Raw genomic sequence first — 25,901 nt, forward strand, 5'->3', positions numbered from 1 at the left:
TAATTTTAACAACTTGCTAATTATGTATTTAGTAGAATAACCTAAGATTAGTTTGGCTTTTTAATGAATTTGTGAAATGCTGTAATTTTCTTTTGTTGTTATTGATGTACTTGTTCAAATTCCTTTTGAGAATGCACATTTGTTTTGAAACCAAACCTGTCTTTCTTGCCTACATTTCAGTCAGAACTAAGACATGGTCCGTTTTACTATATGAAGCAGCCACTCACCACAGACCCTGTTGATGTTGTACCGCAGGATGGACGGAATGATTTCTACTGCTGGGTTTGTCACCGGGAAGGCCAAGTCCTTTGCTGTGAGCTCTGTCCCCGGGTTTATCACGCTAAGTGTCTGAGACTGACATCGGAACCAGAGGGGGACTGGTTTTGTCCTGAATGTGAGGTTAGTTCCTGATGAATGAATGCATTACCTGCCTCGTTTCCTCTCCTTTCTCTTTCTTCCTTTTATTTTTAAATTTACAAATAATCCAGATAGATGGAAAAGAGAAATTTCTTGCTTTCCACCTGTTCTATCCTGGTCACCCCCTTCTTGACCAACACCGGCAGTGGCTGCAGTACTGCAGCTCTTGGAAAGACAATTGCACAGAATATTATTTCTAATTTCTCATGAGACCTTGGATTCCTTGGAGATCTGTAGTCGTCGTCTCTGCATCTTCTGTGATGAACTTTTTGAAAATTAACTCCCAAATCATGAATGGCTCACACATTTTGAAAAGATCTCCTGCTGTTTTCTCCGTCTTGGATGTTGTTGCCTGCCGCATCATCGAATCATCAGCAGTAGCCAAGCTGAGAAGACCACGTTTGGTTGCATGTTCCTTGTGGTGGCCGTCTGATGCTTTCTTTTGTGCAACAAGTATTTCTTGAGTGCCTATTAGGTGCTGGGGATTTGACAGTGCACAAAAACAGGCATGAACCATTTTTTTTTTTCCAGCAGAAAAGGACAAAAACCAAAATAAATAAAGTTCCATATAATGAGTTAAAAGAAAAGTGCTGTGAAGAAAACAAATTCAGGATGGGAATAGGAGGTCCAAGGTGGGGCAAGCTGTTTTCATTTTGAATGTGGTGGTCTGGGAAAGCCTCACTAAAATTTGAGAAAGACTTGATGAAGGAGAGGAGTGAGCCATGCAGCCATTTGGGGGACACCTTCCAGGCAGATGGCAGGAGGCAGCAGTTCATGGGCCTAGTCAGGGCAGTGCGTATGCCTCCTATGTAGCAAAGCCCAGGCACCCTTTATTAAGCCAGCTATTAGGGTTTCCACTGTTCGGAGGTGGCTCCTATTCTTGGAGACCCCTAACTCTGGTATTTTTTTTGAATTGCTGAAAATAAAAATGTCATTTCCACAATTATTTAATGTGGAATGTCTCTTGGATTCAAAGATACATTGGAGCCTGAGCGTGGTGGCTCATGACTGTAATCCCAGCACTTTGGGAGGCCGAGGCAGGAGAATTGCTTGATCCCAGGAGTTCAAGACCTGTCTGGGCAACATAGGGAGACCCCCATCTCTACAGAAAGTTTAAAGAAATTAGCCAGGCATGGTGGTATGTGCCTGTAGTCCCAGCTACTTGGGAGGGTGAGCTTGGAGCATCACTTGAGCCGAGATGGTTGAGGCTGCAGTGAGCTGTAATCATGCCACTGCATTCTATCCTGGGCAATAAAGCAAGAACATGTCTCAAAAAAAGAAAAAAAAGGTACATTGGAGTTTGATCTCAAATGTGGAAACTTTCTATGTGTGAAATGGAAAGATCATCCAGATGTCTTTAGTAGGGAAAAAAGCTATAGGACAGTGTCTGTCATACTTTTGTGTAGGGAGAGAAGAAAAATAAGAAATACACAAAAAGAAAGTAGACATGAAATCAATATGATGACGATGATATTGTAATGGTGTCCTCTCTAATACGGCAAAAGGCTGCTGCCATTCTCTTTGGGTTACTCTAGATGGAGAAATATGTAGGGTTTGCATTGTATAGCGGCGCCCTCCTCTGCACGCAGAGGCTGACCTCATTCTACTACATTTGTCATGGGATCTGGAACCTTCACCAATTTTCTTTAGTCTTGGCCAGCTTTTCCCAATTGTTTAATGATATTGCAAAGATGACAGCAGCTCTGATAGGATGCTTTTGCTGCAAATAATAGTTCTTTTATTTTTATTTGAGACACGGTCTTGTTCTGTTGCCCAGGCTGGAGTGCAGTAACGAGATCATGCTCACTGCAGCCCTGACCACCTGGGCTCAAGCGATCCTCCCACCTGAGCCTCCTGAGTACCTGGGACCACAGGTACACACCACCACACCTAGCTACTTACTAAGTTTTTTGTAGAGACAGGGTCTTGCTATGTTACTTAGGCTGGTCTTGAACTCCTAGGCTCAAGCGAGCCTCCCACCTTGACCTCCCAAATTGTTGGGATTACAGGTGTGAGCCACTGTGCCCAGCCAACAAAATATAGTTGTTAATGCAAGCACTAGTTCCTGATAGAAGGGGGCTGAAACAATATGGATTTATTATCATCAGAACCTAGAGGCAGGGCCAGGCCAGAGTTTATTCAGAGCCAGACTCTTTCCATCTCATTGTTGAGGTGACATGTTCTCCATGGCCATAAGTTGACTGCTAGGGTTCAGGTATTATGTGTGGATAGACAAAAATTCTCCCAAAAGGAGGGTGTCTCTCCTTGCATCTCTTTTTATCAAGCAGAAAGATTTTGTCCGTCATCCCCCAGCTGATTTGCCCCTGGGCTCATTGGTCAGTATTGCATCACTAGTCCTTATACAAAAAAGCCTTGAAAATTGCATATGTGGTGCTTTTTGTGTTGTGGGAACCAGGCACTGCCAGCCAGGAAGAAGGAGTTGGGGGTGAGAGGGAATGAATGATAGTTGGGCAGGCAGCCCAAGTGTTTGCCATGGATAAGTTACCTGGAAACAAACCAGAATCAAACAAACAGGTGCTCTGTGTCTAAGATTCGGGGCCCTGAATTTCTTCCAGGGATGAGTTGTTACAGCAGTCAACTGGGAAGACTGAACGTTGGAGGCTGTGGTAGCTAAGCAAATAGATGCGTGCGTCATGCACTGTTTTCAGCTTCTGAGTGACTCTTGTGTTGGCCTTTTCCTCGACAACCAACGAGACACATCTGAGAGTTCCTTTTGGAGGCCCCAGAGATGTGAAAAATGGAAACTGAATCCAAATTAATTGGAGAAAACTTTTCTCAGCTCTCCCTACACAGATGGTTAAAGAGTGTTTCCTGACATGATCAGAATTTGCTATTTTTGTTGTTGCTGCTACATAAGGATTCTGAAGCCTTAAGATATAGTACCAGATTTACATAGCAGAATCTGGTTTCAGACGTTCCTTTGGGTCTCTTCTTTGATGGGAATTTCCCTTAGGAGCTGATATCTATTGCCCGTGGAGATAGACAGTTAGGTTAGGTTGTGCTCCTTGTGTACTTTGACACAGTGCCTTAGGTGGGTTCAAAGTAAGGGAGATGGACAATGAAGTCATATGTATTATTAGTCCACTGCTTTCCCTTGTAATCTTTCTGCAGGGAAGTCTGTCCCTTTCCATCAGTGATGTCATTGAATTAATGCCTTGTCAGTTTCCTGAATGGCAGCCCAGAACCTTAAGAGGATCAGGATAAATGGTTGATAAGTATCCATCCTGTGAAGTAATCACCCTGAAATCATCCGCGGCCTTTACTTTCTTTTTTTATACATATATATTTTTGAGACAGGGTCTCTCTCTGTCACCCAGGCTACAGTGCAGTGACGCAATCATGGCTCACTGCAGCCTCCGCCTCCCAGGCTCAAGCCATCCTCTCACCTCAGCCTCCCAAGTAGCTGGGACTACAGACGCGTGCCACCATGCCTGGCTAGTTTTTGTATTTTTTGCAGAGATGGAGTTTCATCATGTTGCCAGGCTGGTCTCCAACACCGGGGCTCAAGCAATCCACCCACCTCAGCCTTCCCAAGTGCTGGGATTACAGGTGTGAGCCACCAGCCCACCTGGCCTTTGCTTTTATATCCCATTCTTGAAACCTAAAGGTTATAATAATGATGATTTTTCGGGCCCCTGTTTACCCACATCTTTTCTCAGATCATGTCGTCTTCCTGAGCTAAAAATGCTTCCTGATAAGGAAATAGATTGATATGCTTTTTAATAGTTACCCACTGATCTGGTACATTTTGTTCCAGGAGTCTTTGCTAAGTGAAACAACAAGTCTCATTTGGATGAGAATTGCTTTTTGTCTTGTCAGTTGACTGAAAAAATAGAAATCAGTACATGGGTGGTAATTTCTTTTTTCTAACCGGACGTTTGTGTATGACTTTGACTTGTAGAAAATTACAGTAGCAGAATGCATCGAGACCCAGAGTAAAGCCATGACAATGCTCACCATTGAACAGTTATCCTACCTGCTCAAGTTTGCCATTCAGAAAATGAAACAGCCAGGGGTAAGAAGAAAGTTCCTCTTGGTATAAGTGTAAATGAACGTAATGACATATGTTTTGTTCTGTTAATAGCTTAGCTTTTTAGGTATTCTTTGGGCCTCCTTGCGTCCCCAAATTCAAGTATGTGTAAATCACACATGAGGTATGATGCCATTCAGTTAATTCTCTGTAGTAGTAAGCACTGTATGTCCCAAAGGTGTTTAATTGGTACATTAGTCTGTTTTCACACTGTTGTAAAGATATTACCTGAGACTGAGTAATTTATGAAGAAAAGAGGTTTTGTTTTTTTTAGATGGAGAGTTGCTCTGTCACCCAGGCTGGAGTGCGGTGGTGTGATGTTGGCTCACTGCAACCTCCGCCTCCCAGGTTCAAGTGATTCTCGTGCCTCTGCCTCCCCAGTAGCTGGGATTATAGGTTCCCGCCACTGCACCAGCTATTTTTTTTTTTTTTTTTTTTTTTTGTATTTTTAGTAGAAACGGGGTTTTACCATGTTGGCCAGGCTGGTCTCAAACTCCTGACCTCAAGTGATCCTCCAGCCTCGGCCTCCCAAAGTGGTGGGATTACAGGCATGAGCCACTGTGGCTTGCCAGAAAAGAGGTTTTATTGACTCACAGTTCTGCATGGCTGGGGAGCCCTCAGGAAACTTAAAATGATGATGGAAGGCGAAGGGGAAGCAAGGCACGTCTTACATTGCAGCAGGAGAAGGGGGGGTGGGAAGCGCCAAACACTTTTAAACTACAAGATCCTGTGAGAACTCACTCACTATCACGAGAACAGGATGGGAGAAACCACCCCCATAATCCAGTCCCCTCCCACCAGGCTCCTCCCTTGACATATAGGGATTAAAATTCGAGATGAGGTTGGGTGGGGACACAGGGCCAAACCCTATCAATTGGGCAATGACATAGTAAAACGTTGAGGGGGATTGAAAATTCTGACTGGTTGCAAAGTGAAACCTCCTACAACACCCAGCAAGGGGAGCTTTGTGCTCCTTCCCATGGGAGTTAGGAAAATCCATTTCAATGAGGAAGCTGAGCACAACACAGTTTATTTATGTCCCAGATCTGATGATGGAACCTTCAAGGAAAACTCAACCAGTGACTTTTCTGCAGAGGGTGAGAATTTGGTTAGTTCCTTCAATTTTGAGATGGGATTTGATATACAGCCTTTGCCCCTTGAGGAAAATCTGCATGTCGGGGCAGGGCTGGCCAGTTGTGTACCTCACAGTGGTGCCTCACCTGTGAGTTCCAGGTCATACCATAGCCACTGTAGTTTGTATATTTATCACAATACTTTTCAGGAAAATGGCAGAAAAATAACTTGTTTTTGAAGATAATATTATTTTGACAATATAATAAGCATATTATGACATTTTTTCTATAGATGAATATTTTCCCTCCCTCCCTCCCTCCCTTCCTTCCTTCCTTCTTTCCTTGTCCCTCCCTCCCTCCCTGTCTCCCTCCCTTCCTTCCTTTCTTTTTTTTGGAGGCAGACTGTTGCTTTGTTGCCCAGGCTGGAGCGCAATCATAGCTTACTGCAGCGTCAACCTCCTGGGCTCAGGCGATCCTCCTACCTCAGCATCTCAAGTAGCTGGAACTATAGATGGACACACCGCCACACCCAGCTAACTTTTTTATTACTATTTTTTGTAATGACAGGGTCTCGCTATGTTGCCCAGGCTGGTCTTGAACATCTGGCCTTAAATGATCCTCCTGCCTCAGCCTCCCAAAGTGCTGGGATCACAGGCATGAGTCACGGCGCCTGGCCCCTACAGATGAAGAGAAACTTGCGGACGTGGTGCCCCCTACCTGATTTGCACAAAGGCACCATAGGGGCTAGTGGTGACCCTTTGTACAACTCCTGAGAGTACTGTACAGAAATGTAGATTCTTGGTGCTAAATTTAGATTCTTGGGGCTAATCACTGTGGTTTTATATCTGTGAAAAAAAAGAAGCTTTTGTTTTGAGATTATATTCTGAAATTTTGAAGAGATGATAAAAAAATTTACAGCATGCTGATTGAATACCCTTCAGTTGAGAACCTTTAACAAATTGGGCTCTTTTAAACAAAATCTCAATCAGTGGAAGCAAAAGGTGTAGCCTTAGTTTGGTTTGCACAATTTTTTTGTTTTTTGTTTTTTTGCTATGGTATAATTTTTATGTTGAGTGTGGCAAGGAATTACCTTCGATTTTCATAGGCTAAATTATATGTGCTAATGACTATTTACAAAAAGAATGAGTCATGTAGACTTGTCAGCCCCATAGAATTAAAAACCAAGAATAAAAATTGAAGAAGGCATTAATTTCTCAAGTAAATCATTGAACGTGAAATCAGTCAGGGGAGAAAGTTGCTGATTTCGTTAAAGCGTCTTTTTAACTTACAGTGCGTGTTGTAATTGTCAATCTTAATGTAAGAGGACAGGATCTGTTTCTTGAGTGTGTATTGAAAACCAAGAATAAAATCGGATCACAATTGGGCTCATAATTATCAATAACCAGGCAGAATTAGAAGGTAGATCAATTTGGAGCTCCCCAAGGTCATCCTTCATGGAAACCTTTAGAACTATATTATCTGAAAAGTTGTCTCCAGTTTTCAAGCCTTTTGTTAGCATTAATGCTTGGTTTTCCATAGTAATGATGGGTTCGTTCCTCTGCATATCTTCTCTTTTATAGACAGATGCATTCCAGAAGCCCGTTCCATTGGAACAGCACCCTGACTATGCGGAATACATCTTCCATCCAATGGACCTTTGTACATTGGAAAAGGTTGGCCTCCATCAAAGAACCTCACCATTCTAGCCCACAGTTGAGACTCCTAAGGCTCTTCCCTCACTGCCATGCTCTATCACAAGTTGGACATAACAATCTTAAATTGTTTCTCTACATTTTCATTGCTCCTTTATTTGGATAGAAGAACTCTTGATTCTCTAACGTCTTTCCTTTGTAACATTCTTCCAAGATTGCTGTGGAATGTTGAAATTCTTCGGTAATACTTTCGCGATGATTCTAGCTTTTTACCTGCAAAAGCCATAGCTTCTAAGAGTTAGTGATTTGATTGAGTTGAGCGTTACCTCCTCTTTCTTTCGGAGGTGCTAATGAGAGCAGCAGGAAGGAAGAAGAGAAAATTAAGTGTCTGAGAAGCCTCCAGATTAGCAATAAAGATGAGGCTTCTTAGAATTTGACTTACTCTACTGATTAGGTTTTTTCTTGAATGCCTGAAGGTTTTAAAAGTTCATGCTGAAATTCCATGCTGAAAATTACACTTGGAACACTGTAGATTGTGCATATCATTCTGATGCTGATTTTCAAACTGTTTGCAGCAAAATATGGGCAGTTAAATGCATCCACGAGGAAGAAACATTGCTTCATATTGTCTTCCCTGATAACTCCCAAACCATAAATCCAGTCTGTTTTTAGGAAATTGCACATACCTTCATGGTGTGGTGGAAAAAGGAGGCATTCAAAAGAGATGGAGTTGGAAACCTAACTTTATATTAAGTTGAGAGCTGTGGAATTTTAGATACGTTCCTTAACATTACTGTATCTCAGTTTGCCTTTCTGTAAAATGAGTATGATAATAAGTACTTCATTAAATTATTGTGAGGTTTGTGTGAGACCATATGACTAATAATAAATGATGTATAAATATATGAAATGTCCTGTTTGGGTGGGTGTGGTGGCTCAAGCCTGTAATCCCAGCAGTTTGGGAGGCCGAGGCAGGCGGATCACCTGAGGTCAGGAGTTCGAGACCAGCCTGACCAACGTGGAGAAACCCTGTCTCTACTAAAAATACAAAATGAGCTGGGCATGGTAGCACATGCCTGTAATGCCAGCTACTCAGGAGGCTGAGGCAAGGGAATTGCTTGAACCCGGGAGGCGGAGGTTGCAGTGAGCCGAGCTCGCACCATTGCACTCCAACCTGGGCAATAAGAGCAAAACTCCGCCTCCAAAAAAAAAAAGTGAATAAATAAACTACCCTGTTTATTGGAAGAAGCTGCATGATAAATGACAGCTACTATAAGATGAGAAAATTCCAGTTACTGTGATAAATTCAAAGAGTTCATTTTTCTAGGGTTATAGATCTCAAAAATAAAAGCATTCTTTAGTCGGTGTGTTGTAGGTTAAAAAGAAGCCTCTTGGGAAATGAGTAGAAGAACACTAATTGATTTGGCAAATGACTGCTACAAAAATTATGTGGGAACACAAGAATCACTGACTGTGGCTTGTCTGGACTCACTGTGATTATGCTCCATCGCTTTTCTTCCCAGAACGCAAAAAAGAAAATGTATGGCTGCACAGAAGCCTTCCTGGCTGATGCAAAGTGGATTTTGCACAACTGCATCATTTATAATGGGGGTGAGTGGCTTAGATGACTCCTAAGAAAGAGTATGCTGTGTATGTGTTGCACAAATTCCTGTCCTTCATGAAAAATCAGGCTCTTAATTCATACTGAGAATACTTGCGTATAGATTGTGCTAATATATGTGAATAGGAGGCAGTGACCAAGTTCATTTTAAGATATGAGCTGACATCTAAAGTGGCTCGCGGCTGCATGGTGCTGCTGCCTTTTAGTATTGTTTCTACAAACCTTGTTTTAATGGAAGTATAATTGCATAAAATAAAACATACAGATTTTATGTTTACATTCACTGAATTTGACAAATATGTAACCACAAGATCCAGAACATTCCTATCAGCCTGTTGGATTCTCATACATGCCGTTTTCTAGGAAATCCACTCTCAACGGGAACCACTTTCTGCTTTGTGTTAGGATAGATTAGTTTTGCTTCTTGTAGAATTTCATATAAATGGAGTCAGAGTTAGTGCTCTTGTGTGTCTGGCTGCTCTCATGCAGTGTAATATTTTGAGGAGTCATCTGTGTTATGTGTTATTAGTGGTTCCTTTTTTTTGTTGCTGATTTTTTTTTCATTCGATCAATATGCCACCATTCATCCATTTACCTCGTTGATGCTGATGGATATTTGGGTTGTTTTCAGCTTTGGGCTGTTAGGAATAAGCTGCTGTGAACCTGCCTGTGCAAGTCTTTGCATGGGCATAGGTTTTTCTTTCTCTTGGGTAAATACGTAGGAGTGGTGTTGCCAGCTCAGTGAGTAGGTTTTTATTTAACTTAGTACATTTCACCAAACAGTTTTTGCAAAGTGGTTCTATCATTTTACATTCTACCAGCAGGGTATATTAGAGTTCTCTTTTGCTCCACACACTATTAGGCGAACACTTGATATTGTCTGCCTTTTAACTTTTACCTGTTCTTGAAGGTGTAAAGTATTATGTCATGATGGTTTTAATTTGCCTTTTCCTAATGATCAGTGGTATTGCGTATCTTTTCCTATGCTTATTAGTGACTTGTATGTCATTTTTTGTAAACATCTATTCAGATATTTTGTTCATTGCAAAAATCGGATTATTTATTTATTTATTTATTTAGAGACAGAGTCTCACTCAATCGCCCAGGCTGGAGTGCAATGGTGTGATCTCAGCTCACTGAAACCTCTGCCTCCTGGGTTGAAGCGATTCTCATTCCTCAGCCTCCCGAGTAGCTGGGATTACAGGCGTGTGCCACCACACCTGGCTAATTTTTGTATTTCTAGTAGAGGTGGGGTTTCGCCATGTTGGCCAGGCTGGTCTCGAACTCCTGACCTCAAGTGATTTGCCCACCTTGGCCTCCCAAAGTGTTGGGATTACAGGCTTGAGAGACCACACCAGCCTGTTTGCTAGTGTTTAAGGAAAGATATATGTATATCTGCTTTACGCACACCTATTGCATTATTAACTATAGCAGGGCTGAGAGTGCAAGGAGGGGAAAAAGGAGAGGCACTAGGCATTAAGAATGTGTGGGTCAGGTGCAGTGGCTCATGCCTATAATCACAGCACTTTGGGAAGCTGAGGCGGGTGGATCACTTGAGTCAGGGGTTTGAGACCAGCTTGGCCAACATGGTGAAACCCTGTCTCTCCTAAAAATACAAAAATTAGTTGGGTGCGGTGGCACCTGCCTGTAATCCCAGCTACTGTGGAGGCTGAGGCACAAGAATCGCTTCAACCCAGGAGGCAGAGGTTGCAGTGAGCTGAGATCTGCGCCCCTGCACTCCAACCTGGGTGACAGAACGAGACTCTGTCTCAAAAAAAAAAAAAAAAAATTTGTGTAAAGATTATAAACTCAAATATATAGAAAGGCCCTGCCTATCAAATTATATAAACAAGTGGATGGGGTCAGGCAGAAGAACAAAAACATTAGCACAAGCCAAGAAGGCTGCAGGTCAGGTGATGTGCTGTGGATCATGGAGAACAGAAAACTCCTACCTGACCTAGAAAGGTCGCTGTTGGCACCTCCAGTGTTCCATTGATTATAGTTATTGGATCTTCTGAGTTTTCAAGGCAAACCAGAAATGTAGGTATATTGTGTGTTTGTGTGTGTGAAATCTTCATGTCAACAAATTTACAATTTCTAAAAATACCATAAAGTTCAAAGAAAACATGACTTTTGGACCATCTTGTCCTCTGGTTTAGTGTAGAGTTAGACCTGGGGCTAGATGGTTACTTTATTAGCTAAGTAATGTAAGTAACTCCTGAATTTTGGCTTACTCCTTCATTAAATGGGCACATTTTGTTCCTGCTTCCTAATATGACTTCTTGAAGAGCTGAGAAGAAAATGTGTGTGTGTGTGTGTGTGTGTGTGTGTGTGTTTTTTTCTAGAGATGGGGTCTTGCTATGTTGCCCAGGCTGGTCTTCAACTCCTGGGCTCAAGTGATCTCTCTGCCTCGGCTTCCAAAGGTGTTGAGATTACAGGCATGAGCCACCACACCTGGCCCAAGAAGAAAATGGGTTTTGAAGCACTAGCCACACCAGAGCTATTCAAGAAAATGTCTTCTTTCTCTTGTATTCTTCTTGGGTTGGTGTCTGGGACAATGGGTAGAATAAGGCCTTTTTTCATTAATTCGAGCCTTTAGAATGTCAAAGCATTTTAAGAATATTAATCCATGATCTCTAGGGAAACCCACATAAATTGCTCAGTTGCAGAGAAGATGACATCGAGGCGCCAAAGAGTCGTCGACATTGATGGGAGGAATCACATAATGTGAATTACTATTAGAAGCCAGGAACCTCTGGTTTTAGCCTTTAAAAGCTTAATCCTGGGGGAAAAGCAAGTAAACACGTTGTTAGTGGAAGCAAAATCCCCAGGCCGAGTGTTGCAGTATTTCCATTAGGATTAATCCTGTTTTCTTATTCCCTTAGGAAATCACAAATTGACGCAAATAGCGAAAGTAGTCATCAAAATCTGTGAACATGAGGTATGTGTTTCCCACTGTCCTGTTTTAGATGCACCCAGAGGGAGGGGATGGGGCAACTGAAGTTTCCATTTGCAGAATCTCCTATTAGGTAGCCGAGGTGATTTTGGAATTTGTTGAGGCCACACCCCTACTCTTCAAGGAAAGTAAAAAGAACAAAGAGGGGCCTCAATATATTATAAAACACCGTTACTGTAGCAGTGATCTAAGGGAGATGGAAAGGATTTTTTGTTTTTTACCCTTGAGTCACCAGTAAGCACTGGGCCTCCTATATTTTCCTGATTGCCTAGATAGAATTCGTAATTTCTGACCTTGGCCCCATAGCCTGGTATTGCATCAGGTCCCTTTTGGTCCTCTTGTAGAAGAGGATTTGATATCTAGGGGCATGGCCTTGACTGCTTCTCGGAGAGTGGCCCAAGTGTCCAGGAGAACTTGTTTTCTTGCAAATGCCCATAATTGTGATGGCGTGGATGGAACAGACCTCTTAGGCATGTGAGCTGTGAGCCTCTGGTGGTTGTGGGACAGGCTGGCAGCCAAAATGGTATGAGGGAGGCTTTCTTTATTAGATCTCATTGTGAGAATAAAAAAATGAGATGGAATGACCTTCAATCTGTCAGTGTGCTCACATTCATTCATAAAGAAAAACTGTTCAGATAGCACTGGGACCCATCCATGTCTTTTTATATATGGATATATAGATCTAGATCTAAATATATCCATATAGATAGATAGATAGATACATAGATACATAGATACCTGGCCAGGGGCAGTGGCTCACACCTGTAATCCCAGCACTTTGGGAGGCTGAGGCAGGCAGATCACTTGAGTCCAGGAGTTCGAGACCAGCCTGGCCAACATGGCAAAACCCCATCTCCCCTAAAAATACAAAAATTAGCTGGGTATGGTGGAACACGCCTGTAATCCTAGCTAAACTGGGAGGCTGAGGCAGAAGAATCGCTTGAACCTGGGAGGCAGAGGTTGCAGTGAGCCAAGATAGCACCACTATACTCCAGACTGGGTGATAGAGTGAGACTGTGTCTTCGAGAAAAAAAAAAAAATCTATCGTTATAAATTTATATCTATTATAGATATAGTTATCTATGTATTTTTTGAGGCAGGGTCTCAAAATGGACTGGGTGCACCATCACACCCAGCTAATTAATTAGCCTGGCTATTTAAAAAAATTTTTTTAATTAATTTTTTTTTTTTTTTTTTTTTGTAGAAATGGGGTTTTGCCATGTTGCCCAGGCTGGTCTCAAACTCCTGGGCTCAAGCGATCCTTCTGCCCCAGCCTCCGAAGACACTGGGAATATAGGCCTCAGCCACCAAGCCCGGCTTATGTCTGTATATTTATATAGAGAGAGTTTTATAAACTGCTTTCTCACTTAGTTTATTTTATATATTTTCTGTTTCTTAGGTAATTAAACTTATAGGAAGAACAGAATTTTTCATGTATAGTATTACGTACAACTCATGGACGTTCATTTAATTACTCCTCTTGTCATTAAATAGTACCCAGTTTTATCAGCATCTTAAGTAACAAGGTGATAAATATCATTGCGCATTTGATGATTTCCTTAGTTTAATTTTTAGAAATAAAATTACTATGAGGCTGTGAACATGTCAGATGTTCCAATTACAATGAAGCTATGTCCTTTCCAATATTGGGAGTTGTAATTACAAAACTATATGTAAATATGTGCCCCCCTGCCCCAACGATGTGATCTGTAAAAACAGTAGGCATCTTACTGTGATTTTAGTTTGCATTTCCTTGATGACAAGTCATACAGGCTGTTTTGGATATGTTCCTTTGGAATAGCCCAGAAGTAGAGTGGGCTAGAAGCAGGAGGTGCACTCTGCCATCCATGCATTTGTTTGCACATTCATTCACTTACTTACTCACTGGACCTGTGAAATCTGTTAGTCTTACAATTATTGAGCACCTGTTAAATATGTGGCACCTTGCATGATGATAAGAGTTAAAGAGAAAAATAAGGCAGATAGTGGTAGAAAGGAATAACAAATATCAGTGCAGTGGTGACCTGCATGGGCTTTGGAGCCCGACTACCTGGGTTCAAATCCTGACCATGCCACTTTGTTGCTGTAAGACCTTGGGCAGGTTACTCAACTTTTTGGGGCCTCATTTTTTTTTTTAATCTCACGAGGTGTAAGGAATACATGAGTTAATACTTACAGAATTCTTAGAATGATACCAGCACACTCTAAGTCTTCAATAAATGTTAATGGGCAATATTGATTACTCTGTCACTTGAAGCACTTTACATTTATCTCATTTAATTTCTTATAACAGCCCTTTGTGGTGGGTGCTGCTTTTTTTTCTCTTCAATAGATCAACACGTGGGGGCTCTGAGAAGAGAAGCAGCTTACCCTAAAGTCACAGAGCTAGTAAATGGTGGAATCTGACTTGAGATCCTAGAAGGAAGCTTCTGGGGTCTTTGGGTCTAAGCCACAATGTTACTTTAGGGGAATGTACTTTCTTATGAGAGAAAAGGACAGTAAATAAGTTAATTGAATTTTCAGATTGTTGTCGGTGGAGATGAAATAGGGCAACATGGTATTAATTAGCTACTCTGGACATAGAATTGAGCTTGGCAAGCAGAGTAGGCCAGAGTGGCTGGAAGGGGTTGGGGAGCGGAACTGCTGCAAGGTGAGCCAAGACATGTGGGCTGAGGCAAGATCACATGTGGCTTTGAAGGAACCTGTCAGGTCATTAGACTTCATTGTTAGTTTCTCAGCTTGGTACTGCTGACACTTAGGGCTGGAGAATTCTTTGTTGCAGGGACTGTCGTGTACCTCTTAGATTCCAGTAGTCCCCTATCCCTCTTTTGGCCCACGTGTGACAATCAAAAATGTCTCCAGACATTGCTATGTGATGCCTGTGGGTGGGGGGAATGGTTAAAGTGCTCTGACAGAGAACTACTGGGTATAATGGGAAGTCAGTGGGGGCTTTTAAGCAGGGGAAGGACAAGAACATATTTATGTCTATAAAAGGTGGCTCTGGGTTGGGCGCTGTGGCTCACATCTGTAATCCTAGCAGTTTGGGAGGCTGAGGCGGGTGGATCACTTGAGGCCAGGAGTTTGAGACCAGCCTGGCTAACATGGCAAAACCCTGTCTCTACTAAAAATACAAAAATAAGCTGGGCGTGGTGGTGCACGCCTGTAATCTCTGCTACTTGGGAGGCTGAGGCGCGAGAACTGCTTGAACCCGGGAAGCGAAAGTTGCAATGAGCCCAGATCAGGCCACTGCAGTCCAGCCTGGGCAGCAGAGTGAGACTCTGGAGGAAAAAAAAAAAAGGTGGCTGTGGCTGCTCTGCAGGGAATGTCTATAATGGGGGTAAGAGTGGAAGTGGGTGACGTGGGGAGTTAGCTGTTGCATTGGTCCAGAGAGAAAGAACGGTGGCTTGGACTGGGTGGAAGCATTGGGAGTGATGCATAGTGGTTGGATTCATCTCCAAGGTGTTCCCTCTTTGGGACTTTAAAACATCTTAACCTTCAAAATCATCAAGCATTGATTGAGGTCCACAAGATATCCACCCCTGGGGTGACACATTCTAATGTATTTTTGCTTTACAGATGAATGAAATCGAAGTATGTCCAGAATGTTATCTAGCTGCTTGCCAAAAACGAGATAACTGGTTTTGTGAGCCTTGTGTAAGTTGGATTTACTTTGCTTATTTCATTTACTGAACCCTGTGCCTTGGATGACTACCCTGAGACAGCTTTTTCCAGGTGGCTTATTAGATGAAACTTTGGATGGAGTTTTAAGATAATTTTTTGCTGATAAAGTTATGGCAGAAAGAAAGTAATCCAGGTAGGATAAACCTCTTAGGCTGAAAGTTCACGTGCCAGAGATAGCATCATGGTTTCCTGGGTTGATTAGCCTGGGCAGACTGCAAGATGCAGCATAAAAGGGAGCTCATCAGAGATGTGGGATGCAGCAAAGCTGTTCAGATAATAAGATGAGCTTAAATCAGTGTGTGATTTACAAATCATGTTGGTTCTATTTTAAGAGGTTTGAAAATGCTTCCCTGGATTAACTCCATAGTCCCTCCGAAACATGGTTCTTGGGGGAAATAAAGTCACCCTAGTTTCCCTGTGGATCTGCCTTTTCCAAGCTGGGGTTCTGCAGAGAGAAGTACATTGTTGGGATGCACTGGTGTGTGTGTTGGGGGTGGGGTTGGCGGGTTGGAGTGGGTTCGGAGGCAAGATTAGGCAAGGAAAGTTGAGAAAATATACTTTGCATTTCTTCATGCCTTTGGAGATTAACACCGGAATAGAGAAGGCTCTGCATAGCCTTCAATAAAGGGTAAAGGTAGCAAAATGCTGCCCCTTATTAAATGCTAGGTATGATGCACATTTAATCCAAATGTAACAGAAGGTATTGGTGTCATTGTCTCTGTGTATGTTGCACAGAAAGGTGAAATGTCTTGCTCGTGCCTGCCCAGATAATAATGGTACAGCTAGGATCCAACCCTGGTTTTGTCACCATTCTTTTTTTTTTTTTTTTTTTGAGACGGAGTTTTCATCTGTCACTCTGGCTGGAGTGCAGTGGTGTGATCTTGGCTCACTGCAACCTCCACCTCCTGGATTCAAGTGATTCTCCTGCCTCAGCCTCTTGAGTAACTGGGACTACAGGTGTGTGCCACCACGCCTGGCTAATGTTTCTGTTTTTAGTAGAGATGGGATTTCACCATTTTGGCCAGGCTGGTCTCGAACTCCTGACCTCAGGTGATCCACCCACATTGGCTTTCCAAAGTGCTGGGATTACAGGCGTGAGCCACCGTGCCCGGACTTCATTCAGCTTTTGATTTCACCATTGAACTCCATTTGCAGTTTTGTCCAGGTGTCTTGGCCACACACCTTTTAGGGAATACCACACGGGCCAACCCTACTTGAAACTCTTTTTCCACTCATGGCGTGTGTCTCACAATCCTGCTTCATCCTCACATACCAAACTTTAGTGGGTATCTTGCTGTCAAATATGTACAAACTCTGGATCTTGTTTTTCTTTTCCTAGAGCAATCCACATCCTTTGGTCTGGGCCAAACTGAAGGGGTTTCCATTCTGGCCTGCAAAAGCTCTGAGGGATAAAGACGGGCAGGTCGATGCCCGATTCTTTGGACAACATGACAGGTGGGAGTTAATAACAGGCTTGGAACATGTAGCTTTCACTGAACTTTGATACTGTTATTAGATAAGAAAAGAAGTGGAGGCTGTAGCTATTATTCTGATTATTGTCATGATACCAACCATTGATGTTGTTGTTGAAATAAATTTCCTGTGGTATGTTAAGCTTGGTAATGGCATGGGCTACAGTTTGCTCAGGTGTGTTAGAAAATCATCTTACTTTACTGGGTCTATTGATGAAACCAACATTGGAATGGGTTCCGTGGCTGTTTGAAGTGCTGCTGTTCTTTTTTGTTTTGGTTTGGTTTTTGGGAGGGGGTTTCTGAAGTAAATTAAACCTCCATGGAAACTGCTTTCCAAATCATTCTTTCAAAGATTAGAAGTAGTTTCCTAGATTGCCAGTAAATGAATCTCTTATCATCACGCTGAGTAGTTCTTTCCTGTTCCCTTTCCTCTGAAGCTACAATGGGAAGTTATAAGGGGTTGCTGTTTTGACAGGTGTGAGCCCTCCCTCCCAGCCTTCCTGCCCTCCCCTTTCCCTCTGCACACGGCAGAGTGAATTATTCCAGCTAATAGCAGTTCCCTGTAGAGCGGAGCCTGCTGCGTGCTTGAGAACAACAGGTAGGCAGAGATGAGCAGCGGTTAATATCTTAGTTCTCTTTTATCAAGTTATGATTAAGTAAGGCAAAGACCCTTTTGAAGCCCTACCGATCAGTTTGAGAAAGCGTGTTAGTATGTAGAGGAGACTACTTAAAATACGTATACTACAAATTATGTACACACACACAGTGTCCAGAAGCTGAAAATTTGTTTCCCCTGTTAAATTGTGCTAGTTGTCTTGCAGACCAAAAGAGTGAATTCCCAAGTCATATGCAAACTCATTTACTAGGAATCCCAACAGTCCACTGTCAGAAGACAAAATGGAAATTATTGAGATGGTGCTGGATTTGGTAGGAAGTATTGGACCTTGACTTTAATTCCTTTATTCCTTCATTCAAAGAAATACATATTTGACGCCTGCTGCGTGCCAGCCTGTGTAGTGGAAGCTGGTGATTCAAATGTTCCTGTCCATGTGAAGGCTGACATCCTAGCGGGGAAGAAGGATGATATGCAAGTGAACTAATAGGCAAGATAATCTCAGATCAGGAGGTAGTGGTGGGGGCCTGGTGTGAAGATCTGGGATGAGGGACCAGGAAGAGCAGAGGTCGGAGGGGAAGGGCTGAGGCTGAGAGGGTTCAGGAAATGCTGGGAGGATAGTGGGGTTTAAACACGGTTGGGGAGGAGAGGATGCTCGGAGCTGGAGTCAGAGGGGTGGGCAGGAGTTTGTTTTTTATTTGAAGAGCAGGAGGAATTGGTGACAGGCTGTACATCCCTCCTCTTCATCAGAGCATGACAAATGTGAACCATCTTGATGATTTGCGATTCTTACTCTATAGGTTGATACAGTAATACAGTATGAGTAGATATACTTAGGACACAGGCAGGATGGGAGAAAACAATACCTACTCCCTTGCACCCAATATTCCCAGACCCTTATGGTTGATGGCTCTAGTCTCTCAGCTGTGACCGCTCTTCAGGGACCTCCATCTCTCACCTGTCAGACAGCCACTGAAGGTGGCTTACAGAGCATGAAGAACAGCGTGTGAGTTGGCCAGCTCTGTGTGCAGAAGCTGTTTCTCAAAAGCTTTTATGTGTTTAGGTCTTGGTTCTGGATGAGAGCTGTCGTGGACACTGGCCCCCTTCTGTTTGTGAAAAAGAAAGCAGCATGGGTCTGATGGTCACCAGTTTCGTAGCCCCTCTTAGCACCTGCTTTAAGGGAGTGCACCGTGTTGTTGGGCTTGTTTTGGGTGAGGGGATCCCCTGGAGGGAGTTGTTCAGGACCTTCCACAGTAGTAGAGAAACAACTTTGGAGGCCTTGGGATGTTTTAGTAGGCTTTGGGCAGGGAATCTCTGACCACCATTCTTTTTTTTTTTTGGAGCAGAGTCTTGGTTTCTCACCTAGGGTGGTGTGTGCAGTGGCGAGCTCTTGGCTCACTGCAGCCTCCCCCTCCCAGATTCAAGCCATTCTCCTGCCTCACACTCCCAGGTAGCTGGGTCTACAGGCATGTGCCACTATGCCCAGCTAACTTTTTGTATTTTCAGTAGAGATGGGGTTTCGCCATGTTGCCCAGGCTGGTCTTGAACTCCTGGATTCAACCGATCCATCTGCCTTGGCTTCCCAGAGTGCTGGGATCATAGGTGTAAGCCACCATGCCTGGCCTGGTTTTGTTTTACAGATGCACAGTTATGTAAAAATATAGGAAATATTTTATTAAATGCCTGCAGAGTTAAAAAAAAAAAAGCGGACACCAACCAATTGCCTTTTATGTACTGGGCAGTGTTTTAAGTGCTTTTTTGTAGAAGCTGCTTTTATGTCTATTTTATCAGTAAGAAAACTTAAGGTCAGAGACTGCCTAGGGTCACATAGCTAGGGAGAAGCCACCATGGGGTTAGATGTGAGATAATGTGAAGCTAGATAGTGTCCCCCGCAGAGACTCTTATTTTGTCAAGCAAATCTAATTTCCCTTGAAATACTTCCTGGGCTTGTTTTATTATTTATTTATTTAAGAGGGGGTCTTGCTCTGTCACCCAGGCTTGTTTTATTTATTTATTTATTTCAGGCGGGTCTCACTTTGTTGCCCAGGCTGGAGTGCAGTGGCTCATTCAAGCAATTCTCCCACCTCTGCCTCCTGAGTAGCTGGGATTACAGGGGCGTGCCACCACATCCGGCTAATTTTTCCATTTTTAGTAGAGATGGGGTTTCACCGTGTTGGCCAGGCTGGTCTCAAACTCCTGACCTCACGTGATCCTCCTCCCTCCGCCTCCCAAAGTGCTGGGATTATAGGTGTGAGTCACCATGCCCAGCCTTGGACTTGTTTTAAAGAAAAGAGACTCTTTTCCTTCCCTGCCAAGCAATTTCATGGAAAATACTTGGGGGAAGGGAACACTGAGGGCCTTGGATACCAGACAAAAGTATGTGGGTGAGGTGGGTGTGGAATAGGTGGGGGCGCCGAGGCTATGAGACCAGGACCAACTGGTGATAAGCTCCTGGTGGCCCTGCCTCTTGATTCTCCAGAGAAGGACTCACTCTCTTTTTCTCGGTGACAGAGCTGAGGCTAGCTTAGGAAGGGGGAGTCATTTGCCCTGGGGCAGCCCTGGAGACCCCGATGCCTTCTCACATCTGTCCTGTCTGGTAGTTCTGATCTGTGCCCGCTCACTTTGAACGCAGAATCTCACTGTGAGGCAGACTCTTACCTTGAGGGCATCTGCCTTCTGTTCCGCTCTGCCCCTCTTGCTGGAGATATGGTTCTTCAGGTCTCAGGAGAAAGACAGCAGTTAGAGTGGATGAGAAGCTTGTGATTTCCAGCACTCTGATAGAGCAGATCGATATTTTTGGGGTGTTTAGTTTTAGTTTGTGTTGTGATCTGGTATCACCAGGACTTGCAAACAATCCGCCTGTATTCTGAATTCTGTCCCAGGGATATGCTTTATTTCTCCTGGGTTGTTTTCTCTTAGATGCCAGCTGTTGAAATGGGGGTAAAATGTAACATAAGAAGTCTATTTTTTCTTCTTCTCTTTAAAATATTGGAAAACGTGGCAGTGTTGGGTCCAGATTCCTACATGGTTGCTTTCGATAGCAACTGAGTAGATACTGCTTTCTCCCTTTCCACCAGACGTGAGTTTTCTACTTCTGCAAAGTCCCTTTTGTTCCCCACTGCTTTCTACCGGGCTTGAGTTTGTGGTCTGTGAAATCTAAAAGGCCACCTTGGAGGTTGGGTGCGGTGGCTCACACCTATAATCCCAGCTCTTGGGGAGGCCAAGGTGGGAGGATTGCTTGAGTTCAGGAGTTCAAGACCATCCTGGGTAATGTAGCGAGACCCCATCTCTACAAAAGTATACAAAAATTTAAAAATTATCTGGGTGTGTTGTGGTGCATGCCTGTACTTCCGCTACTTGGAAGGCTGATCTGGGAGGATTCCTTGAGTCCAGGAGTTTGAGGCTGTAGTGAGCCTTGATCATACTTCTGCTCTCCAGCTTGGGTGACAGAGGGAAACCCTGTCTCTTAAAAAAACAAGCAAAAAAGACAGGGCGCGGTGGCTCACACCTATAATCCCAGCACTTTGGGAGGCCGAGGTGGGTGGATCACGAGGTCAGGAGTTCAAGACCAGCCTGGCTAACATATAGTGAAACACCGTCTCTACTAAAAATACAAAAATTAGCTGGGCGTGGTGGCACACACCTGCAGTTCCAGCTACTTGGGAAACTGAGGCAGGAGAATTGCTTGAACCTGAGAGGCGGAGGTTGCAGTGAGCTGAGATCATGCCACTGCGCTCCAGCCTGGGCAACAGAGCGAGACTCTGTCTCAAATAAATAAATAAATAAATAAAATTAATTAATTAATTAAACAAACAAAAAACCTCCTACAAAAGCCTTCCTTGGAAAGCTTATTCTCACCAGTTTTCCCAGCCAGAAACTGGGTTGAGGCCAGCAGATCATACATGGTAACCAAGTTATGTCTGGGATGTCCCTGTATCAGCTGCGCGGTCACCCACAGCAGTGGTTGTGGTGTTTCCACCTCCCCCGGGGGCCACTGGCTCTGGTTCCAGAAAAGCTGCTGCTGGCATTGTTTATTCTGCAAAGACATGCTGTCATGGGTCTTTGCAGAGCAAAATTGGAACGTGGGGTATGGACGTTAGGAAGATGGAACTGGCCTGGGATGGGAGGTGGAAAGTGCACGCCTGGAGGCTAATGGGCTCCGTTTTCAGTGATTTTCTGTGTGAATTATCTCACATTCAAAAACATGAACCTCCTTTTAGGGATGCAGTATCAAAGTTTCCTTCTGGTCCTATTTCGAATGGCAATGGGAAAAGGAAGCTTTTTATGTCTGAGTGTGACCTGAGGAATAAGTCTCTTTTCAGAGGTGTTGTCGGATGCAGTGGCTGATTTATTTTTCTCTACCAAGAGAAAACCAAAGAGGATTGTTTCTTTAGTGGCTCACAATGACTAAGTCTATTGCACTTCTAAATGTTTTAGCTGAAGTTTTGTTGTTCATGTTCTGTTATGGTAGAACATGCTTGTTAAATGGATCATTAATTAATCCTTCAAACCAAGTTTTTTTTTTTTTTTTTTTTTTTTAATGGAATAAGAATCTTGGCAAACATGCTTGGCTAATTTGTTCACATCAAGAAAATTGCAATCTTGGAAATTAACGAAGTTGACTTAAACTCTCTTTATCTTTTGCCCTTCTAGGGCCTGGGTTCCAATAAATAATTGCTACCTCATGTCTAAAGAAATTCCTTTTTCTGTGAAAAAGACTAAGAGCATCTTCAACAGTGCCATGCAAGAGATGGAGGTTTACGTGGAGAACATCCGCAGGAAGTTTGGGGTTTTTAATTACTCTCCATTTAGGACACCCTACACACCCAACAGCCAGTACCAAATGCTGCTCGATCCCACCAACCCCAGCGCCGGCACTGCCAAGATAGACAAGCAGGAGAAGGTCAAGCTCAACTTTGACATGACGGCGTCCCCCAAGATCCTGATGAGCAAGCCCGTGCTGAGTGGGGGCACAGGCCGTCGGATTTCCTTGTCGGATATGCCGCGCTCCCCCATGAGCACAAACTCTTCTGTGCACACGGGCTCCGACGTGGAGCAGGATGCCGAGAAGAAGGCCACATCGAGCCACTTCAGCGCGAGCGAGGAGTCCATGGACTTCCTGGATAAGAGCACAGGTCAGCTCCGTGTGGGGGAGCGGGGAGGAGGCCCCTCGGACACGGGGGTTTCCCATGCGTGCACACCTGGTGGGCCCAAGCAGGTGAGCATCAAGCAATCGTGGGGAACTGTGGGGGGACTACAGAGCAGATTTTCAAGAAGTCACTGGTGGAATTCTTGCTGCTAGTAACCCAGAAATGAGAAAAGTGTCCCCAAAAGGCCACCTGGAGGTTATACCTAGAAGTAGATGGAGATGGCCAGAAATCTGTGGAGTTCTGTTCAGATGTCACTGCATTTTGGATTATCGACTTTCTGTAGCACAAATAATTTTGTTTTAGTTGAAATTATATTTTTCTGTCAAAACCCTACATTCATACTAAACAGTGCAAATCTTAGAGAAACACATATGATAAAAAATAATACTCGACCAGGCGCCGTGGCTCATGCCTGTAGTCCCAGCACTTTGGGAGGGTGAGGCAGTCAGATTGCTTTAGCTCAGGAGTTCCAGACCAACCTGGGCAACATGGCAAAAACCTTGTCTCTACCAAAAATACAAAAATTAGCTGGTCATGGTGGCGTGTGTCTATAGTCCTAGCTGCTCTGGGACTACAGTTGAGGTGGGAGGATTGCCGGAGCCTGGGAGGTTGAGGCTGCAGTGAGCTATGATTGCGCTATTGTATTCCAGCCTGGGTGAAGTGTGACCCCTTGTGAGACCCTGTCTCAAAAAAACAAAAACAAAAAAAGGTAAAAAATAATAATAGTACTTTGTCTTCCCAGTGTGATCCCATTCCCTTAAAGGTCATATTCTTTAATAATTGTGTTGTGTGTTTTTTTTTGTTTTTGAGACATGGTCTCGCTCTGTCACCCAGACTGGAGTGCAGTGGGACCATCTCAGCTCACTGCAACCTCCACCTCCTGGGTTCAAGCGATTGTCGCTCCTCAGCCTCCCGAGTAGCTGGGATTACAGGTGTGCACCATTCTGTCCAGCTAATTTTTGTATTTTTTAGTAGAGACGGGGTTTCACCATGTTGGCCTGGCTGGTCTCGAACTCCTGACTTCAAGTGATCCACCCGCCTTGGGCTCCCAAAGTGCTGGGATTACAGGTGTGAGCCACTGTGCCTGGCCCAAAGTCTGAGTTTTTAAGTAAAACCTCCAATTCTTAAATGTCAGTTTTTTAAGTAAAATCTCCAATTATTAAATGTCAGGTTAAAATGTCTTAGAAGATTTTCTAGAATGAATAAAGCAGGTTGGAGTACCAGCTTTAGGCTTCTGGCCAAAGACTTAACCTTGGACAGCCTTTCACACTCGCTTCCTTCCTCAGTCTCTCTCTCTCCCTCCCTCTGTCCCTCACTCCCTTCCTTCACACAGGAATTCTTTAAGGAACAAGCATCAGTTCTTCAAGATACCATGGATGTCCCCAAAAGTTAAAATAATGAGGACTTAGTCAGTTGTGAACTCAAATAATTCTACTGACTTTGCTCGTGTTGTTTCTTGGGAAATTTTTTTTCTTTTTTCTTTTCCTTGGGTTATTTTCAAGAACTGCTTCTAGCTGCTCCCCAGATGGTGGTAGGAGGGGTAGAGAGAGCCTGTGGCTTTTGGTTTTGTAAAATAAAGGCTGCAGTCTATCTTTCTCTAGTTCTGATTCATAGCCGTATGGTCCTAGACACTCATGGTTGAGTCGTAGAGTTTTGTTTTGGAATTGACATAATTTGTGTTGACACAGTTTCAGAAAAGTCTTCCTTTTTACCCCCTTGTTTCTGACCAGAGTCCTTAAAAGCTTACTTTGTTCCATGACACGGTTCCATTTAAGCCAAGTTCCCAAAACATGGTACTTAATTACACAAACCCTTCGGCACATTAATTCCCATAAAGAGCATGCTTTTCAGGAAATGTTTTAAATTTTAACCTTGGCAGCGACTTTGTGAATTAGTGTTGCCTGAACTTTCATTGCCATGGTTTTCTGCCGTATTTTATTACATACTTAAATATGAAAATTGTAACACAGCTTTGTCCTAAGCTAAACACAATGTATAGGCTCGTGTGTTTAAATTGCTTGTTGTGGCTTTTCCTAATATATGTGAAATTAATGCATAACTAGTAAAATGAAACGTGGCATATATACGATCATTGGTTCTCCTGCACCACATTTCAAAAAATTCAGTTTTATAGGAATATAAGAACAGAGATAATGTGTTTAATTTAGCTTCTCTCTTCCCTTGGGAGGTACAAAAGGAGAAAGATAAATGACATCAGACTTCCTGGAAAAATACCTCATTCTTTGAGTGGCTTTTTAGGTGAGAAGTTAGTAGAATCCCCCATTTGAGTAGACTTTAAAGTCCCTTTCCTAAAATATAATCTCCTTGCTAGTATGTGCTTAGGTCATTTTACTAATCGTGAATTAGCCAATGTGTAGTGTAGGAAGAGAGAGTGATATTGAAAATTATTTTACTCTTACAAATTGGCCCCTTTTCTGTCAGGGGCCAGATAGTATGTATTTTAGGCTTTTTGGGTCTTTTTTCCAACTCTGCAACTATTAGTCATTGTTGCACTAACGTAGCCACAAGCTGCAGTAGTCCCAGCTACTGAGGAGGCTGAGCTGGGAGGATCAATTGAGCCTAGGGGTTTGAGGCCACAATGACCTATGATTGTGCCACTGCACTCCAGCCTGGACAATAGAGTGAGATCCTAGCTCAATAAACAGATAGCTAGCTAGATAGAAGAAAATAGAGCAGCCATAGACAGTTAAAACTTTTTTAACGGACACTGGAATTTATTTATTTATTTAAATTTTTGTATTTTTTGAGATGAAGTCTTGCTCTGTTGCCCAGGCTAGAGCGCAGTGCCACGATCTCGGCTCACTGCAATCTCCACCTCCTGAGTTCAAGTAATCCTCCCACCTCAGCCTCCTGAGTAGCTGGAATTACAGGCGTGCGCTACCATGCCCAGCTGTTCTTTGTATTTTTAGTAGAGACAGGGTTTCACCATGTTGGCCAGGCTGGTCTGAAACTCCTGACCTCAGGTAATCCGCCCGCCTCGGTCTCCCAAGGTGTCCGGACACTGGAATTTAAATTTCATATAAGTTGCATGTTTCATGAGCTATTAATTCTTTTCCCCCCAACCATTAAAAAAATGTTAAAATAACTTTCTTTGCTTGCAGGCCCCGCAGGAACAGGTGGTATGCCCAATTTGACCCTTGAGCTATAGTTTGCCAACCACTATTACAGACTAAGAGGATTAGAAGAAACTGAGT

General features: G+C 43.3%; 1 protein-coding gene across 50 annotated transcripts in view; it reads left to right on the forward strand.

The window, feature by feature from the left end:
- Positions 1 to 25,901, forward strand: part of ZMYND8 (zinc finger MYND-type containing 8) — a 149,623-nt gene that overhangs the window by 59,788 nt on the left and 63,934 nt on the right. For 20 of the 50 annotated variants that reach the window (XM_055266523.2, XM_063633354.1, XM_055266532.2 and 17 more), the window contains 8 exons: positions 181 to 399; positions 4,340 to 4,453; positions 7,122 to 7,214; positions 8,717 to 8,804; positions 11,700 to 11,755; positions 15,347 to 15,424; positions 16,791 to 16,906; positions 22,190 to 22,671. In XM_055266523.2, the coding sequence (XP_055122498.1) occupies positions 181 to 399; positions 4,340 to 4,453; positions 7,122 to 7,214; positions 8,717 to 8,804; positions 11,700 to 11,755; positions 15,347 to 15,424; positions 16,791 to 16,906; positions 22,190 to 22,671 (1,246 nt within the window). The remainder of the gene's footprint in view (positions 1 to 180; positions 400 to 4,339; positions 4,454 to 7,121; positions 7,215 to 8,716; positions 8,805 to 11,699; positions 11,756 to 15,346; positions 15,425 to 16,790; positions 16,907 to 22,189; positions 22,672 to 25,901) is intronic. The other 30 variants (XM_063633358.1, XM_055266537.2, XM_063633359.1 and 27 more) reach the window with 4 other exon arrangements.

This window comes from Symphalangus syndactylus, chromosome 24 (assembly GCF_028878055.3).
Source record: "Symphalangus syndactylus isolate Jambi chromosome 24, NHGRI_mSymSyn1-v2.1_pri, whole genome shotgun sequence".
Lineage (NCBI taxonomy): Eukaryota > Metazoa > Chordata > Mammalia > Primates > Hylobatidae > Symphalangus > Symphalangus syndactylus.